At 34.4% G+C, this 19,315-nt stretch overlaps 1 protein-coding gene and 1 long non-coding RNA gene across 2 annotated transcripts; both read right to left on the reverse strand.

Moving 5' to 3' along the window:
- Positions 1-3,505: 3,505 nt before the first annotated feature.
- Positions 3,506-4,151, reverse strand: LOC112800613 (uncharacterized). Its single transcript, XR_011881765.1, has 2 exons — positions 4,013-4,151; positions 3,506-3,902 (listed from the first exon to the last, which is right to left on the reverse strand). It is a non-coding gene; the product is annotated as an uncharacterized lncRNA (long non-coding RNA).
- A 3,418-nt stretch (positions 4,152-7,569) lies between these two features.
- On the reverse strand, positions 7,570-17,987 carry LOC112800612 (putative inactive methylesterase 20). The gene is made up of 2 exons (XM_025842952.3): positions 17,497-17,987; positions 7,570-10,484 (listed from the first exon to the last, which is right to left on the reverse strand). Exons 1-2 carry the CDS (start codon positions 17,888-17,890, stop codon positions 10,420-10,422), a joined length of 459 nt encoding a protein of 152 aa, XP_025698737.2. The 5' UTR covers positions 17,891-17,987; the 3' UTR covers positions 7,570-10,419.
- Between the last annotated feature and the right edge of the window lie 1,328 nt (positions 17,988-19,315).

Below are 19,315 nucleotides of genomic sequence, written 5' to 3' on the forward strand. Positions count from 1 at the left end.
TTACTAGAAGCTAATGTTGGAAGCTTGAAGATTTTTGAAGAAACATTCAAGAGAGTAGTATACCTACAACATTCTACAACATTAAAGAAATTCAAAATCAAATTGAATTGAAATTGAAAGTCAAGCAAATTAAAAGATTATGGAAACTACATGAATACAAGTTGAAAGAAGATTCATGAAGCCAACTCATAAAATAGTAGTCATTACAAAATTGAGTTGTAATTCATAAATTATTATTTTAGTAGGAAGCGTTGCCTATATAAAGGCACATATGCCTTGTGAATTGTATGTGTGTGTTCCATAATGAAAATGAGTATGTTTTGAAATTCCCTCCTTTGTTTTATGAGTGTTAGTGAGTTTGAAGATGAAAATACGATAGCGTCATTTATATGAGTGAGTGATCCTAGGACCAAGTAAGTTGTGGGTATTATACTTACAATTCATCAATAAATTCACAATAACAATCTTTAATATAAGTATATTAGATTTAGTTGTCAAAGTATTATAACTATTGGTCCTAAATTTCTTAATAATTTATCTCTCAAAAATACAATTGATACAAATTAAAAATTTAAAAATAAAATTAAAACAACATAAAATTTAAGAATATTTTTAAATTTTTTTTATAAACTTCAGAACAAAGAATACTTTATTTAACATAGCACGGTCTTATTATTACATCATATTTAACTAAAAATAATAAATCCCAGTACAAATCAAAATTAAATAAAAAATTTTCTGTTTTAAAAAGGAGGGAAACTAATGAGATGAATAAATTTACAAGGACCAAAATTAATTCCAATGATAGATAATAAATAAATTGAAATATATAATTGGTATAGATAGCATTATTTATATATATATTTGTACTTATTTTGTGGTTGTTTCACATAATAAGGAAAGAAAGATATTCGCATTTTTTTACCTTAAACTTGTTGAAAATAACATTTTTAACTTTTTTTTTTCTCATCTTCTCTTTGTCTTTCTCCTCCATGCATGGCTTTACACGTTCACTTTGTTGGCGCCCAAATCGTTATATATCATGTACAAAACATTTTCTTCAAATGAACTTTTCAAGTTAAAATTTGACTGAAAGATCTATAGGAAGAAGTTAATCAAAATATGAATGATGATAAAAATTTCATAGATAGAACTAAAAAGAAAGTTTAGTGAAATGGACCTTCCTTCATCACCTAATGACAATTAATAGAAGGTGAAAATTCAGGTGCAGTCGATTTCACGTGAAAGTTGATAATTGAGAGCTGTTAGATGATTTAATTTGACTGATTTGACTAAATTTTTATCTAACGGCTCTCAACTATCAATTTCTTATCTAACGGCTCTCAACTATCAATTTCACGTGAAGTCGATACCCGATTGCACCTGAGTTTTCAGGTTAATAGGGGGTTAGAGTAGTGGTAATAAGTACAATCAATCTATCATAATTAGGATAAGCAAATGAGAAATTAATCAAATGTACGGTATTCTCTTAATTAGCATGGGACACAAACACTAGTACCAAGTACATATTTAAATTTGTAGTTCTATATCATTAACTAGGGTATATATTTCTTTTGTCTTTAATTTGAATCTAACTATACAACACTATATGTACAAAACAGTAATACCTATATATCCTATCTGTCAAGGTGTGTGTATATATATGTAGTTCACAGAGAAGTCATTTTTTCAGTCTATGGTTTATACATTTGTGTAGTTTCTTAGCCTCAAATGTATATAGGTACAAAGTAATAATGTTGAAAAGAAGTAAGATCCATGATGTTTTGAAAGAAATAGAGAGGGGGTGTGATGTATATGGATGGTTGTTAATTAATTTTGTATGTATTGTAGCTTTTTATTCCTCATCAATAATCCTCACATAACATAGGAATATAGGATGGACCCTACCATAAAAGCAGCAAAACATGCATAGTATGGTCATCCACGTTCCACAACAAGATTGATTGAGGAGTGAGAATTCCAAAGAAACAAGAAAGAAAGAGAGAGAGAGAGAGAGAGAGAGAGTTCAAAGCTGACAAAAGCTATCGTTGTTGGGCTTACAAGATTCTTTATATGGACCAATATAGGGATTTAATTTTCTGCTTTCCAAATTAGAACTCACAAAAATACATGACCAACAAAGCCATTATCAGAGTTTTCCCCTTTACCGTTACCCCCCCAAAATACATTAAGGCTTTATTATTATTTTTCGGTGCATTCTATGGTGTCACTATAGAGCTTGGAATGGCTATGCAATTGACAAGTCACAACTTCCATGAGTTTCCATCTGCATCGGAGAATTCACTCTTATTATCTTAGAATTAAATTATGAATTAATTACATCGTAAAGATTCAAATTATAAAAACAATTATATTTTTGATATATAAAAATCTTGTATCATGTGTCATTTTCTGATCCGTCAGTCAATTCATAGTTACTATATTCATACTAGAAGAATTGAAGAAACTATTGTTATTATTTTGTATATAGCATGTAGGCAAGCACATTGTATGTTGAGCGATTGAGAAATGGTCACAATAATATCTGATCCGAAAGCTCCACTATTCAACCCAAAAACAAATGGGAGGCTATCACAATCAAGCTATTCATAATTTGATTATTATATATTGTCCCATTAGAGCAATTATGGTTACAATAATAACAAGTATATGGGCTACGTTTCAGTTAGTGGTAGATGACGTCTACTAGATAATAATGGGGTCTAAGTTACATCATTTCACATCCTACTATACACACATAATACAAATTAAAGAAGCTAAGACAAGTGAAGCATAGCAAATATGTGTTTAGCTTCTGTTTTTGTCACTTACATGATATAAAATATAATAATGTTAACTATATAAGACAATAATAAGCATATAGTTTTCTATCTTTAACAGTTATTTGATCACAACCTTAATTTATGAATTAGGGTGATGGCAATTAACATGTTATATAGAAATCACATACACCAAAATGAATAACATACGCATGTTATTCCTTTCTATATGTGATCCTTTAGGACCATTACAGTGCCTATCTAGAAGCCCAAAATTATATTGAAAATAACACCTCAAGCGAAAAGATCTAACATACATCTATTGTTTTTCCAACATTCAAACATGGCCTCTCTGTATACTTACTGATAAAGGAAAAACGAATTGAGATAAAGGAAAAAAGATTACAACAATGGGTAAGCATGTGTATGTCAGATTCAAGACCATAAATTAATATCACATGATGCGGCTTTTGGGACCTGAGGATATCTCGCTAAAGCAAATTTGAAAGTTAAACAGTACAATCTTCAAAGGAATCAAAACTTTGATCTTATTTAGAATAATTTAATTTTATATATTATGTATGAGGATATATATATTGAAAAAGACGTATATGGACACTCGTAACACATCTAGATAAAAACTTTATCAAACCTACTCGGTCTTAGCTTGTGGGTCTATATGAATCAATATTCAATACTTTTTAATAAATGGTAGAAGTTTAAAATAAATTAAAGAGTCAAATTGTATTAGAATATCCCCACAAGGTTTTGTTTTATTTTATTTTATTTCCTTCTAGTTTAAATAAAGGGAGACATGCACTATTCAGATGCTAATTAATAAAAGGTGTTTGCAATGTGGTGAAGGTAAGAGAAAAGCTCTTGAGGTTTAGAGAACATGGGCATATGATCAGCTTCAGCAATATTTTTCACTTCGATTTCTGGGTTCCCTTCAATCATTGACAGTTGAAAATCCTTCTTCAACACTTGGTCTTGTTCGCAAACTATGTATATTTTGGCTACACTACCATACTTGTCCCTTGTAACTCTTGTTTGCTCTCGTAACAATTCTTGGTCTCCATAGACACGTGTTGGTCTAAGCAATGACATTGCTAGGGTCATATCCTGTTTATGTCACCGTTAAATTGATTTCATTAGCTTTGTTTTTATTAAAATGAATCAGCTAATTAATTGGGTTTACGTGTTTTAAAAGGTTTGAAAAATCAAATACTTACCTCAACTGGAGACAGTTGATATAACTTGGATGCTAAGAATTGAGGCCCAAATATCACAGATCCATTTGGGTTAATAGTATTGTGGGCGTTCTCGTCAAACAGAATCTTCGAGTCCATATTAGAGTCCAGTCTTTGGTTATACTGCGAATTTCGCGAATGAAATCATTTTAAGGTTCCGTGAATTTATTCATGTACAAGTTTTCTTTCGCATAAAATAACACCACTACTCAAATTCACCTAGTTTAGCACAACTGAATACCAATTTTATTGATTCGTGAATAAAAGGGATATCAATGCAAGAGTTTTTTATTTTTGGGTAAGAAATAAAAAAACATTTCTTGCATAGTACGACTACCAAAGTAGAAACTAGAAACCAGAAAGCCATTTTTTTCTGGGCTAAGCAGAAAGGTAAAATGGACAAACGGTTAGAATTTTTTATTTGGACGTGAACTTGGTTTACATTAAGAGGTTAACTAGGACCAAACCATAATATTGGGTTGGGCTTCTCTCTCTCAAGAAAAGGCACAAAGAATTTGAAAACCTATATGTCACATCTAAAACAAGGTCAATTGTAAAAGAATGTAATTAGGCCTGTGGCCCAATAAAAAAACGAATATGGACAGAAAAAAATCCTTATGGCAACTATCTCGTGGATATTTCTTTTTTTTTTTCCTATTATGGCAATAAAATTTGAATAATTTCCTCCCAAGAAAAAAAAATGATTGAATTCAAGAATTTGTTTATGGCTAGGTCTCTGGTGGTCGCATCCGTGGTGGCTATGCTGACCAGCCAACAAAGAGATGACACGTGATAGCAGAGGTTGGGTTCATTAATTTTTTTTTATATATTATAGAGGGGCAAAAGTTGAGAGAAAAAAAAAACTTAATTACAAACAAAACGAGGTAAGGTAATCCCTCTATTATCTTCATTCAAAATTTTCACTTACTTCAGGGGGAGGCATATCTCAAAACATAAAATTTGATTCTATCTTTAAACTTATTTTTGTAAGATAATTTGTACATTTATTACCTTCTCTATAATTTTGTGTAAAAAATATGTTCTAATCCTTCTCATGTTATTTATCTCTCTAACATTTGCATTGGGATGACTTTCCAATTCCTTTTCTCCATTCAAAAGGCTGACTATTGCTGCAGAATCAATTTCCACCACCACTCTCTTGAAGCCTATGGTCCACACTAAATTAAGGTCATTTTTCACTCCCCAAAGTTCTACCAGAAACGCTGTTCCAGCCCTTATCCTGTGAGTGAAATCTGCGATCCAATTTCCTTCTTCATTTTTGAGGAGACCACCGCACCCAATAACAGCCGGGTTCCTTTGCGTTGTGCCGTCAATGTTCAATTTAATCCAACCCTTCGGAGGAGGATGCCAGCCAATATTTCTCTCAGTTCTTCCTCTCCGCTTTCCTACCAGGTAATCCTTCTCTAATGCTTCTTTAATATCTTGCACCTGTTTGTAGATTTCTTGATGTGGTTGTTATGGTTTGTTGTAACTAGTATCATGGATTTCTTTATATATTTCTCCAATACCAAATTCTCCGCAAGTTGTTATGAAGATATCTAGCCAAATTAGGTTATCGTTCTTCCCTAATTGCTTATGTAAATTCACTCCAATCTAGTCCTCCCAGTTTGATTGGAAAAAGCTTGGGATTTCATTACTTTTCAGAAAATTGACCCATATGATAGATGCTTTGAGACAATTTCTTAGAGCATGTAAAGTATCTTCTATTCCACTATTGTAGAGAGAGCAGTTTTCTGTACCACCAAATATCTTTGCTTTTCTTTGGTTTGTCATGATTCTCCTGTGCATAGCTGTCCAGAGAAAAACTTTAGTCTTTTGTGGTCCCTTCAACTCCATACCTTTTTTCAAATGGTATTCCCTTCTTTCGACCAATTCCTGAGAGATTTATATGTAGAATTTAAAGAGAAATCACCATGCTGTGATAGTTTCCATCCAATTTGGTGCGCGTACGCAAATTCCACACCTTTTTGTACGGCAGTACCAGCAAATGATGCGTGGGCATCTTTTCTATCCTTTTTTAGTGAATTTGTATCTAATTTATTGAGTTTAATAAAGAATTAATTATCTTTTAGTCAATATGGATGCTACTTTGAGTCTTTTGCAATTTTGTTTATTTTAGGTAGCATTCGGCTAGATTTGATGGAGTTTCTGTAGCACAAAGGAGATGGCAGCGAGGAGTGACGCGTACGCGTGACTGACGTGTGCGCGTGATTTGGGCTTTCCATGGCGACGCGTGCGCGTGATTGACGCGTACGCATGATTTGAAAAATTTCACAGCGACGCGTGCGCGTGATTGACGTGTACACGTGACATGCGAAGAAAACCAGTGACGCGTGCGCGTGACCGACGCGTCTGCATGACTTGCGAAAAAGACCATCAACGCGTACGCATGACATGCGCCGCGTGCAGAAAATGCAGAAAACGCTGGTGGTAATTTCTACGCTCCATTTTAGCACCCAAGTTAGGCGCGGATCCAGTGAAGCCAAGTGGTCCCCACGTTACAAGACGCGGAGTAGTTAGTTAATTCTGATTTAAATTCAAATTTGATTTTTAAAATAGGAAAAGATATTATCTTAATTTTAGATATTATATTTTAAATTAATTAGGATTAGTTATAAAAAGGGGAGACTTCTCTTATATTAGGGAGGCCCCGGAGATCTTCCAATTCTATACAAATTTATATTCCGCATTCCATGAGCAACTAATCCTTCATTGTTAAGGTTAGGAGCTCTGTCTATTTGTATGGATTGATTTTATTGCTTTTTATTTTTTAATTTATGCATGGATTTATAATTTAAGAATTGTTTTCGCTCTTTATCTTATGAATTTGGGTGGAACGGAATTATGATACTCTTTCTATTTGAGTTCTTGTATAACTTGAAAAAGCTCTATACTTGAACAACAGCTTGAAAATAAATTCTCCTAAATTTTAATTATCTGAATTTAACAGGATACGTGACATATAATCCTTTTATTTCTTGGGTAGTTAGAGTTTTTGTGGCATATAAACTAGAATTGATTATCACCCTCTAATTGGAATTAATTGACCAAGGAATTGATAGTTAATGAATTTTAGAGGAGACTAGGAAGGTCTAAGGAATTAGGGTCTAGTCACATACAGTTTGCCATAAATTAAATCCTACATAATTAAAATAGTTAGTAAGAAAAGTAAATCCAGAAAAATAGATAACTCTGAAGCCTTAACTGCTTTCTCAATATTTTATTCCCAACTTATTTATCTGCCTATCTTTAATATTCTAAATTTATTATTAATGCTTTTGAACTTCCAAACACTATTTTCTGTTTGTCTAACTAAGCCTATTAAACACTATTGTTGTTTAATCCATTAATCCTCGTGGGATCGACCCTTACTCACGTAAGGTATTACTTGGTACGACCCGGTGTACTTGTCGGTTAGTTTGTGGTTGTATAAAACACCACATCAACAAGTGCACTGGGTCGTCCAAGTAATACCTGAGTGAGTCGGGGTCGATCCCACGAGGATTGTGGTTTGAAGCAAGCTATGGTTATCTTGCAGGTCTTAGTCAGGCGGAATCAGAAGGTTGTTGGATATGGAATTGTATTAGGACTTTTGGATTCAGCAATAGGGATATGTTAAAGGATTAGAGTTGCTTTGTCTTTCTGAATTAACCCTGGTACTACTATCTTTTCTGCTTGTGAATGATCTTCTTCTATGGTAGGCTGTATGTGATCAATGACATGGGCCGTGGTCATTGATCTCCTTTGCTACAGATTGAATGCCATTCGCCATGGTCATCCAATCTAACGAAGGGTGAAGTGCATAGCAGTTCATTCTCCTGGCGATCCTACTCAAAATACCATAGACAAGGTCGAATCTTTCGGATCAAAGAATGCTGCTTCTTTGGATTCTATCCTATACCACGAAGACCCTAATCTCCCCAGAAATCGGGTGAACTGGTGTCTCGAGAAGTCCGCAACGAAGTCGTGGATTAACCGTCTAAGAGATGTATAAACATAGTTGTTGGCTCCTGCTTTCTAGTCACGTATTCACACGAACCCAAGTAAACGCAGGTGTTTGTCAGGCACGTTCATCTTAATGTTATGAACAGAGCTAATTTGTCAGATCATCCTATTCACCACGATGAAGATCGGATATACGTCTTAGAAACAGATCAAACACGGATCGGAGAAGAAATAGTAATACTTTTATTAATTCGTAGGACTCAGCAGGGCTCCTCCCCTCAACCTAGGAGGTTTAGAAACTCATGCTGAAGTAAGAATGTGTATAAGGTTTGAAATATGATCCAAAAGCTGTAAATTACATAAAATAAATCCCTTAAATACTAGACAGATGACTTGTAAGGGTGAAACAGTATTTAGTGCTAAAATCCACTTCTGGAGCCCACTTGGTGAGTGTTTGGGCTGAACTTTGATGAGATCCACGTGCTATGAGATCTCTTGGGTGTGGAACGCCAGCTAGGGAGTCCTCTTTGGGCGTGTGTACATTGGTCTCTACTCTTGGGGCGCTGGACGCCAATTTTGGGCTTTATAATCCAAAGAAAAGTATGAACTATTATATATTGCTGGAAAGATCTGGAAGTCAGCTTTCCATAGACGTTGAGAGAGCTCCATTTGGACTTATGTAGCTCCAGAAAAGATCTTATGAATGTAGGAAGGTCAGATTTGGACAGCATCTACAGTGCTTTCTTTATCTCTGAATCAGACTTCTGCTTGGAGAGCAGGGATAACAATGATTTTTTCTACAATATTTGGGGGAAGGTTTTGGTGGAGCTTGTCTATATCCCAGTCTCCATTTGGATTTGTCCATTCCCAAACAAAACTGTTAGGGTCAATTGAGTCAGGATTTAGAGCCAAATTGAATAGACAACATTCTTCTTCCACCCATTGATGTTTCCAAAAAAGAGTTGATAGCCCATTTCCAATGTAGTAGGTGGAGAAATTTTGAAAAATATGCCATAATTTCATCAATTCCTTCTAAAGAGGCGAATATGTAGTCTTCACTTTGATTTGATTGTTCAAGCTTCCTCCATTACAGTACTTATGCCTTAACACTTTTACCCACAACGCTTCTGAATTTTCTTTGGCTTGCCATAAAATTTTGAGTAAAAAAGCATCATTCACAATTGTTAGGTCACGAAATCCAAGGCCTCCTTCATATTTTGGCTGACAAAGAGTTTTCCACCTAATCAGATGCATTTTTTGTTGATTGTTGTCCTCACCCCAAATGAAATTTCTTTGGATCTTTTCTACTTCTCGGCAGATTCTTCTCGGAATCCTCTCATGTTGCATATTAAAATTTATGACTGGACTCAACACTGATTGTGCTAGAGTTAATCTCCCTGCAGGGACAGACATTTGTCCTTCCACCCCTTAAGCTTATTCTGCATTCTTACCAACATGTCTTTATAATTTTCTTTCCCCTTCCGATTATTTGTTATCATACCCCCCAAATATCTGCCTAAGTCTCTTTCTTCTCTAAACCTGGTTAGCTTTGTTATCTCCTCTCTGGTGTTTGGTTGGGTTTTCTTTGGAAAAACTATGGAAGACTTTTCTTTATGAATCCTCAACCCGAACACATTACAAAACGTCTCCAACACTTCTATGACTCTAGTTATTTATTCCATAGTTGCCTCTGTAAATAGCAGCAAGTCGTCTGTGAACATAAGGTGAGAGATGTCTGGTCCTTCTCTTCCAACTCTAATAGCTTTCCATCCTCCATTTTGAACCTGCTCTTCAATGAGATAAGACAACGCATCCATTGCAATGACAAAGAGATAGGAGATAGAGAATCCCCCTACCTCAGCCCTCTGATAGGGGTAAATTCCTCAGTTCTGTTTCCATTCCATATCACACTGTAATTCACTGATTGGATGCAGTTCATGATTAGGTTTATAAAGTGGTCAGGGAACTTGAAATTCTGAAGCTTTTTTTTTATGAATTCCTAATTAAGCTTATCGTAGGCTTTTTCAAAATCAATTTTAATAATCATAAATTATTTATTCCTTTCATCTTCGTCATAATGTGTATCATCTCTTTTGCTATAAGAATGTTGTCTTGTATTTTCCTTCTGGGTATAAAACTGGATTGGTGAACTGTGATCCTGTCATTTAGGTATGGCTTAATTCTGCCCACCATGATCTTTATTATTACTTTGTAGCTAACACTACACAAAGCAATAGGCCTGAATTGGTTGATGAATTCGGGGTTGTTGATCTTGGGAACCAGGACAAGGAGAGCATTGTTACACTCTTTGATAAGGTTAGGATTCCTCCGGCAGCTCCAGATAAAATCACACAACTTGCTCTTCATAACTTCCCAATTATTTTTGTATATGAGGGCTGGAAATCCATCACTTCCAAGTACTTTTAGGGATCCAATGTTGAATAAAGCCTTCTTGATTTTCCATTCCATAGGTGTTGATATGAATTTCCTGCAATCAGCATCACTAAAGTCAGGTAACGTTATTGTTAAATTATCAATTGGACAAAAAGTTACCTTTTCTTGATAGATTCTCTGAAAGTGGTTGATGATATGAGTCTTTAAGGTATCTTCATTTTCTATCCAATTTCCGTTTGTGTCTCTCAACTTTAAAATCTTATTCTTTCCTCTTCTTATGATGGTTTTGGTATGATAGTATCTAGTATTTCTATCTCCCCCGATAATTCATTTTTGCCTAGATTTCTGCATCCAAAAGGTTTCCTCTCTATCCAAAATATCATTGAGTTCTTTATTTAATTTTTGCTCTAACTCCTCCAAAAAGGGGTTATTTCCATAAGAGGCACTCCTTTGGATCCCTGTGATTCTGTTCAATATAGTTCTCTTAGCTTTGAAAATGTTTCCAAAAATATCTTTATTCAACTTCAACAGATCATCCTTTAGGTTTCTTAATGCCAAAGGGAGGGTGTTATCTCTGTTCCAGCTGTCTTTGAGGCAGTTTTGAAAGTCTAGATGGTGAGTCCAATAGCCTCAAATCTAAAGGGCTTTTTGCCTTCTCCGTTTATAAGCTTCACATTCCAAATGAGGATGGGATGATGATCTGAGTTTGTTCTGGTAAGAACTTCAGTAGTCGCTTCATGAAATCTCATTTTCCAAGAGTGGTTTGATAGGGCTCTATCCAATCTCTTAAAGACTCTGTCTTGATCTTCCCATTTAGGACCTTTCCAGGTAAATCTAGGGCCAACGAACCCCAGATCTATGAGTCCCCAACTATTGATCCAATTGGAAAAAAATATTGCACGCTCTGATATTCACTGCTGCCCCTCTTTTCTTTTCCGATGCTTCCTTAATTTTATTAAAATCTCCAGCTACGAGCCAATCTCCTACCATTTAGTTTGCAATGTGCAAAAGTTTTGGCCACAAAATTTTTCTGATTTGATTATTTGGACTAGCATAGACCTCAGTTAAATACCACTATTTCTCTCTGTGGGCTTGAACTCTAACATGTATATATTGACTATGCATTTCCATCATGGTGATGTGAACGTCCATCCTATTCCAGAGAATCCAAATTCTACCCACAAACCCTTGAGCTTCCTCTCTAATGGATTTAGTAAAACGAAGATGTTGAATAACTCTAGAGGCTGTATCTCCACTACATTTAGTTTCAAGAAGAATAGTGATGTCAGGTTTGTATTAGTTTATCATATTTTTAAAAGTGCGTCTAAAGGTACCACTAGCCGCACCTCTCACATTCCAAATTAGACTAATAATTAGAAAGAAATGAAAAAATAAATAAAAACCAAAGGATACATAAGAGACAACATCAAATTAAGTGCATCTGAGTGTCATCCAGCACACTACTGATTGGGGTTGTAAAATCAACTCCCTTAAGTAAGCTTTAATATGTATCTTTCTCTTCATTCTCTGTCTCCATCATTTCCTTCCCTCCTTCATCTGTGACCATGGGATCAGGTGGCTTTCTTTCATTTGGTGGGGATTGAATTGAGGGTGCAATCTCTTCTTCCATTATTGTTGGTGAAGAGAAATTTTCATCTACCCAATTTTCTTCATGGTGAATGACTTCTTTGTGGTCTTTGTTGTGTGATTTTTTTTATTTGTCTTTCTCCTTCTTTCTTGTATTGTGGTGCTGTCAAGGAAATTCCTATAGCTTTACTACCTATTTTTCTATTATCCACTTCTGTTATTTTTTCTTTGGATTGGGTCTGTTTATTTTCTGCATTCTTTTTTGTTTTGTTTGTGTATTTTCTCTATTTATAGTTTTGTTTTCCTTTATAGTATCATTGTTATTTCCTTGCTCTTCTCCTTGTGCTACTCCAATCATTTCCTTATACTCTGATGTCGAGTCTTCCACTTGTAGAACACTATATCAGGACTGGTTTTCTTTGTTGCTCTGATTCTCTTTAGCTCTGCTTGATCCACCTCCCTGTTTGGTTTCTTCATTCTTCTTTTCTCTTTTTGGCCTCTGCACTACCATCCATGCTCTATAGTTGTCATTCTGCTCTATCATAATTTTCTTGCTTTTATCTTTTTTGATCAAATTGTTTTCCATTGTTGATTCTTCTGTAATTTGCTCATTTTGTTTTTCATACTGATTTTCTTCTTTTTCATATGTGCTTTGTTCGCTGCTTTCCACTCTTGCTGCCACCTCTTTCTCTTTTCTTATATTGCAATGCTGTTGATCATGGTCTATTCTTCCACATGAAAAACAGATTTGGTGGATTCCTTTATACTCCACATGGTACTCTTCTCCATTAATCAAATACTTTTCCATCAAAGGTTTGGTGAGATCTACCTCTACACATAGTCGGGTGAATTTTTCTCTACATAGATTGGCTGTGTTATTGTCAACCTTCTCCGTTCTTCCAATAAGATTACCTATTCTCCTTAATATGGTTCTGTCATAAAGCTCAATCGACAAACCCGATAACCTCACCCATGTTGTGATTTTGTCAATTGTAGCTCTTAGTGGATTAAAATTTGGCTCCCACAGTCTGACGGTTAGGTAGTGGTCATAAACCTTCCAAGGCCCTTCCATGAGGGAAAAGTCAAAATCCTCACTAGGATAGAATTTGACTAGATAAAAATCATTGCTTAAGTCGATAACGTCTATAGTTCCTTTTTGCTCCACATGGTCTCTAACCTTCTTTTGATAGCAGCATATCCCACCCTTCTACCCATCAACTTCACTATTAAGGTATTCCACCATGGCTTTCAAAGCTCTCTCTCAATAGCATCGCTAATGACGATATTATAGAGGCCCTCTTTTGTCTTCTCTACTCTTATGTTCTATGTGTTGCAAGTGTCAGTTTTTTCTCCCCGATGCCTTTCTCTTCTTTGTCATCTTCACTGCTTATGTTTCCTTCTTTACCAAGTTCAATGATGTCTTCTTCCATTTGGTATTTAGTGGTTCTTACTATTTGGGAAAAATATTTTCCAGCTTTAAAGTTTCCCTCTACTTCCATGCTTTCTCGCATCCATTCCTCATCTCTTGGTAGGAGAAGTTGAGTGCCAGTGAAACCTTCTCCATCTTTTCTTACCTTTTTAATGCTTCTCTTAAGTTGGCCTTGTTCTTCTACTGTAGGTTGATGCTCATGAAAGGGTCCCGTAGGACCTCCGACACTGGACATCAGGCGGTGGAAGTTTCAAATGTATAAAAATACAAGAGTTGTACGAAGAGTAAACGGCTAGTTGAATGAGTCAAAAGAAAAAAATGATTAGCAATAGCAATTACTTTTGGATTTTTACTGTGGGGATTGAATTGTAAATAGAGAGATTCTCTAAGACTAGCAATAGCAATTACTCGAACGGTTATGTTCCACTAAGAAATTATTGTCATTGGAGCATTTGTCATCGTAATGTGTTGACGTTGTGTTGTAGAGTGGAGAGCGGTGGAGTTAATAGTCATTGTTCTAAAATAGGTAGTTAAAGGGGGGTAAGTTTTGGAAGTATTTATGGTTGGTGGTTGGAGATGCGGTGTTAATGGAGGTTATTGGTCTCTGAAATAGATTACGAGTTCCCATGTGAGAACCAGAAGTCACTAATTTTGTCGTAGTTAAATCTGGAAGTAATGACATTGCTGTAGTTAAATCATTCAATTTGTATTCGTCGATCACCGCTATCCAATCGAAGTCTAATCTTCTTTGACCATAAGCACCTGCTTGCTATTACCATGCCAATTGCTATCGACAATTTTGACGGCGGAGGTGCTCCTTCTTTGAGTTACCTGAAATGCGCTCCAAATGCCAAAGCCATGGTGCGATGCACCATCAAGAACAAGCTAAAAACCCTAACTTAGTCATACCTCATCCTTCACAAACTCTAGAATAAGATTAATGTTTTTAAATTTTTAAATTTTCTAGCATAAATTAATAACCCTTCAAAGAGTTTATCTTTTCTCTTAGTGTTTGTTTTACCATGATTAACAATCTTAAGTTGAAAGGAAAAACCCAACGACTCTTATATGTATATTCTAAGGTTTTGAAAATTAGTTCGAATCGATCGATCAAATTGATGAAATTGGGAACCGGTGAGTCAGTGACAGTAACAACTCGAGCAATAAGAGAAATTGCCTCCTCCGAAAATTGGGCCAAAACTATTATATTGGCCAGAAATTGGTCAGTCTGACCGAATTGGAAATCGACCAATTTTTTAAAAACTACTCCAAATGATGCTATTTCACAAATTTGAAATCTCAAAACCCTAATTTTCATTTTTCCTCAGCTCTCTCTCCCTCCCTCCATGGCCTCTCCACAACACATAGAAAGAAGCATGCAAGCACGCAGCAGAGAGGAAGACTCTATCTCGTCGCCCTTCTTCAACACCCAGCCACCGCCGTTCGCACTGCGCCATCGTCATCGCAACACGTCTGGTCGCTAAGCCTTCCTGTGAGTTTTGAGCTTCAGCGTCTGTTGTGAGCTTCTGCCACCTCTGTATTGATGTGCTTCCTCCACTGTGCTGCCTCTCTGTCGCTTAGCTTGTTCGAGGTTCAAGCTTCCAGGCCTCGTTTCTGTTCCAACCCGCTGTTATCGCCACACTTCGGCTTCGGTTTTGGCCGAGCTTCCACTGCGGTACCACTGTACTTTTGCTGTTGTTCAAGCCTCATCTGAGCTTCCTTTCTGTCTTGTGTTCAAGGCTTCAAAATCCAGTGTCATCCATTCGAGTTTCAAAATGTCTTTATTGTATTTGGGTTGCTGCTAATACTTTATTGCTGTTGTTTTTTAGTTTTAATTGTTTTAAATGTTATTGTGGTGTTCATATGAGTTTATGTTATTGTTATTGTTAATTTGTTAATTTATAAAATTGTTGTTGAGATGCCAATCTTTGATTTTGTGATTGTTGGGTTGCTATATTTTTGTGTAATTATTAATTTAAATAATTATTTTTATCTTAGTGTATGTTTTTTATTTTGTTAATTTGGTATTATTGATAAATTGTTAGAGGTGCTGTGTTTTGGTACTATGATAGTTAGATTGTTGTACTTTTGTTTAATTATTAATTTGAATAATTATTTAGATCTGAGTTATGTTTTTGATGTTGTTATTTTGTTAATTTGATAAATTATTGTTCTTGTAGTGTTGTTTTTATTTTGTAATTTTTAATCTGTATAATTATTGTGATTTGCTATTCATTATTCTTGATATTGGGCCATTGATAATTAAACTTTATTGTTATAGATGATCTCGATGAATTAAATTGCAGTAAGTTTTTTGTATTTTGATTATGGCAAATTTTGATATTAGTATTTTATATTTGGTTGTTTTTTTTTTGTTATTTGATTTTTGATTTATATTTATATAAAATTATAATATTATAGTTGATATAATATTTTTAATAGTCATAAAAAATATAATATTTTTAATTTAAATAATATTTTAAAATTTATATTAAATTATAATTATATTTTAATATATTTATTTATATTTATTTTATTATTTTATTATAAAATAATTATTTCGGTTGAATTATAGTTGAACCAATTAAACTAATAAATTAATAACTAAAACAGGTTGACGATGGATTCAATTTTCAAAACGTTGATGTAGATTTATCGGTTATCATTGGAGAACACCTTAGTCATTGTAGTGATAGAAATACTGTTCAATTTTTGGGAGAAGAAGAGTAGAATAAGAAGATATTATTATATATGAAGTTGTTTTGTTAAAGTTGTTTTACATGATACAAAAGTCATGCTATTTATAAAGATACTTTCAACTAATCTCATAAATATTTATCTACTAACTACTAGTTATTACTGACTTAACTTCCAACTACTAACAACTCTAATAATATTTTAATATGTCCCCACAAGTTGGTGGATGGAAGATGTTTTGAAAAAAATGGGGAGGAAACGTTGGGACGACCGGCAATGTTTTGAACAGATAGATAAAGAAAGGAAGAAACAAGGCTACTTCTCTCATTCTGTGTTTAAGAGTGAGACAACGAGAAAAGAAAAAGAAGAGAGAAGAAAGGAGGCGTCGGAGACGCCGCGACGACCGGCAGTGATTTGAACAGATAGATAAAAAGAGGAAGAAACAATGCTACTTCTCTCGTTCTTTGAGAGTGAGACAACCAGAAAAAAAAGAAGAGAGAAGAAAGGAGACGTCGGGACGCCGCGACGAACGGCAGTGGATTGAACAGACACAGATAAAGAGAGGAAAAAAATGTACAGACAGGAGGTGTTTTTTTTACCGAAGAAGAAGGAGAAAGAAAAAAAAAGAAGAGAAGAGAAAATAAGAAAAAGTGATGATAACAACAAACTTCGAGCGGCGCGTGAAATAACAGGTCTCGATGACCATAATTTTGGGTAATAGAAAGAGAGAGGGAATGATATAATCAAGACAACATCAGCTATTGAAAACAGGAAATCATCAGTTTAGAGGAGAAAGAACAGCACAAAGGTTGGATTTTCACTAGAATGAATATAGAAAGGGCTAGTGGGATTTTGTGCTTAGAAGATGATTCTGTCATTAGAGAGGAAGAAGACAACGGGAGACTGATTATTTGAGTTTAAAGAAAAGTATGGTGATTTTTCACCGAAAAACTAATGGCTTATCCTCTTCAAGAAAGATATCGTGACTCTGATATTATATTAAATTTTTTGGAGAAGAAGAGCAGAATAAAAAGATATTATTATATATGAAGTTGTTCTGATGAAGTTGTTTTATATGATACAAAAATCATGCTATTTATAAAGATACTTTTAACTAATTTCATAAATATTCATCTACTAACTACTAGTTATTACTGACTTAACTCCCAACTACTAACAACTCCAATAATATTTTAATAAATACTACAGCCACCACATAACGCACCTTTGTATATACTGTATCACTGTGTTCTTTACTACTAAATAATTTACTGCTGGCATTGTAAATCTCGCGTACAAATTATAATCATGTGTATTTGAGGAGATATTGGATGATGAAGAAATAATATTTGTATTATGAAGGAAGGAATAAGAAGAGGGCAGTTATTATCACCTCGGTAGAGAGTGAGAAAGCCTCGGTCAGGAGAAGGCATGAAAGCAGATAGAAAGACAGCAGCTGCAATCTTTTTTGGAAACAATTCCATGGCCATGGATATGCAGATACCGCCGAAGCTGTGACCCACCAATATCACTCTCTCCTCTGACTCTGAAGGCAGAGATTCCAGCAACTCTATCAGTGGCTCCACATATTCGGTTATGGAAGCCAGGTCTTGAACCTTCTTTGGATGGATCCCGGAGGCAGCCATGTCCGGGGCTGTCACTTTGTGACCACCAGATTTCAACAAAGCAGATACCTTATACCAGCACCAACCGCCATGGCAGGCACCATGAACCAACACAAAATGCCTTCTCTTCTTGTTGCTCTCCTTCTCCTTTTCCATATTCATATTGGTTTTCTAGTTACTTCTCCTTGCTCCGTCACTGTTGTATGATGTAAACCTTCTAATGCGTCCTGCCAAAAGTTTTCTTACCAATTCAATTACGTAATGATACAGGGTAAGACTATTAAGTATGACAGCTATAAAATATGAATTTAATTTTCTAGTTTTACGCAAATAAAATTGTGTACTATTATATCCATAAGAAAAAATGACTTATGTTATTAATAATTAAGAGGTGACTTTTTGTATTTAGGATAAAGTATATTTTTTCTCTCTGAAGTTTGGCAAAAATTTTTAAAATATTTCTAAGTTTTATTTTGTTTCAATTTTATTTCAAAATTTTTTAATTTGCATCAAATATATCATCGACGACTAAATTTTTAAAAAATTTAAAATCAATCTAACAATAATATATGAAAATTATGCTTGATTTGCTTGTGTTGAGGAGTTGTTATTATGAAATTATTGTTGAATCGATCTTAAATTTTTTGAAAAAATTAGCCGTCAGTAATATATTTGATACAAATCGAAAATTTTTGGAACAAGATTGAAACAAAATAAAACTTATGAATATTTTTAAAACTTTTCTCAAATTTTAAAAATAAAAAATATAATTTTTCCTTATATTTATTTGTTTATTATATTATCTAGCTTCTTGAAAACATTTTCTGTGTGTATATACAATTTTTTTTTCCTCTTGATATATCCGGCATTCGGGTGTTGCCGGCCACACAGCTTTCCAAAGACAATTAACTAGTAACACATAGGGCAATATTGAATACATTTATTTATGGATATATCTTCTTCATCATTCATAAAAAAGCTAGTTAAATATTTGTCAATTGTCATACATATTAAGATGCATGCTAATAATAGGTGGTTGCAATATGGTGAAGACAACAGAAAAGCTCTTGTGGTTTAGATAACTAAAGATCCTTCTTGATCGCTTGGTCTTGTTCGCACACTATGTATACTTTGGCCACGCTCCCATGCATACTTTTCCCTTGTAAGTTGTAATAACTTGTTTGCTCTCGCACCATTGGGCTTACTAGGTTTTTGGCACCTCGTCAAACATAATCTTCGAGCCCATGTTGGAATATTGCTTGGAAAAACTTTCAAGTGTACATCACACCGATTTATCGTGTTTTTAACCTTTAATTTTTAATTATAAAAAATATATAATATATAGTTAAAATTAACTATTAAAATTGACTGAAACATTAATATATTGTATATTTAAAAGTTTTTCTATAATTTTTTCATGTGCTGAGAATTTCCCCAACCAACTCAATTAATTGATAACTATAAGTCGTCGATTTCCAAGTAAAAAAATTCTTTTTGTTATCAGAGATTCATAACTCATAAGCACATCAATCATGCACCCATCATAGATGTTATACTGAACAAGTGATTCATGGATTGGGATTACGG

This window comes from Arachis hypogaea, chromosome 5 (genome assembly GCF_003086295.3).
Source record: "Arachis hypogaea cultivar Tifrunner chromosome 5, arahy.Tifrunner.gnm2.J5K5, whole genome shotgun sequence".
NCBI lineage: Eukaryota > Viridiplantae > Streptophyta > Magnoliopsida > Fabales > Fabaceae > Arachis > Arachis hypogaea.

What these genes read in the sequence shown, in the direction of transcription:
- LOC112800612 (XM_025842952.3), bottom strand. Translation starts at nt 17,890, where the DNA reads ATGAATATGGAAAAGGAGAAGGAGAGCAACAAGAAGAGAAGGCATTTT. An exon ending in CTTTCTCACTCTCTACCGAG is followed by an intron (nt 10,485 to 17,496) that starts GTGATAATAACT and finishes TGCTGATTGCAG; the next exon opens with GAAATTCATATCAACACCTA.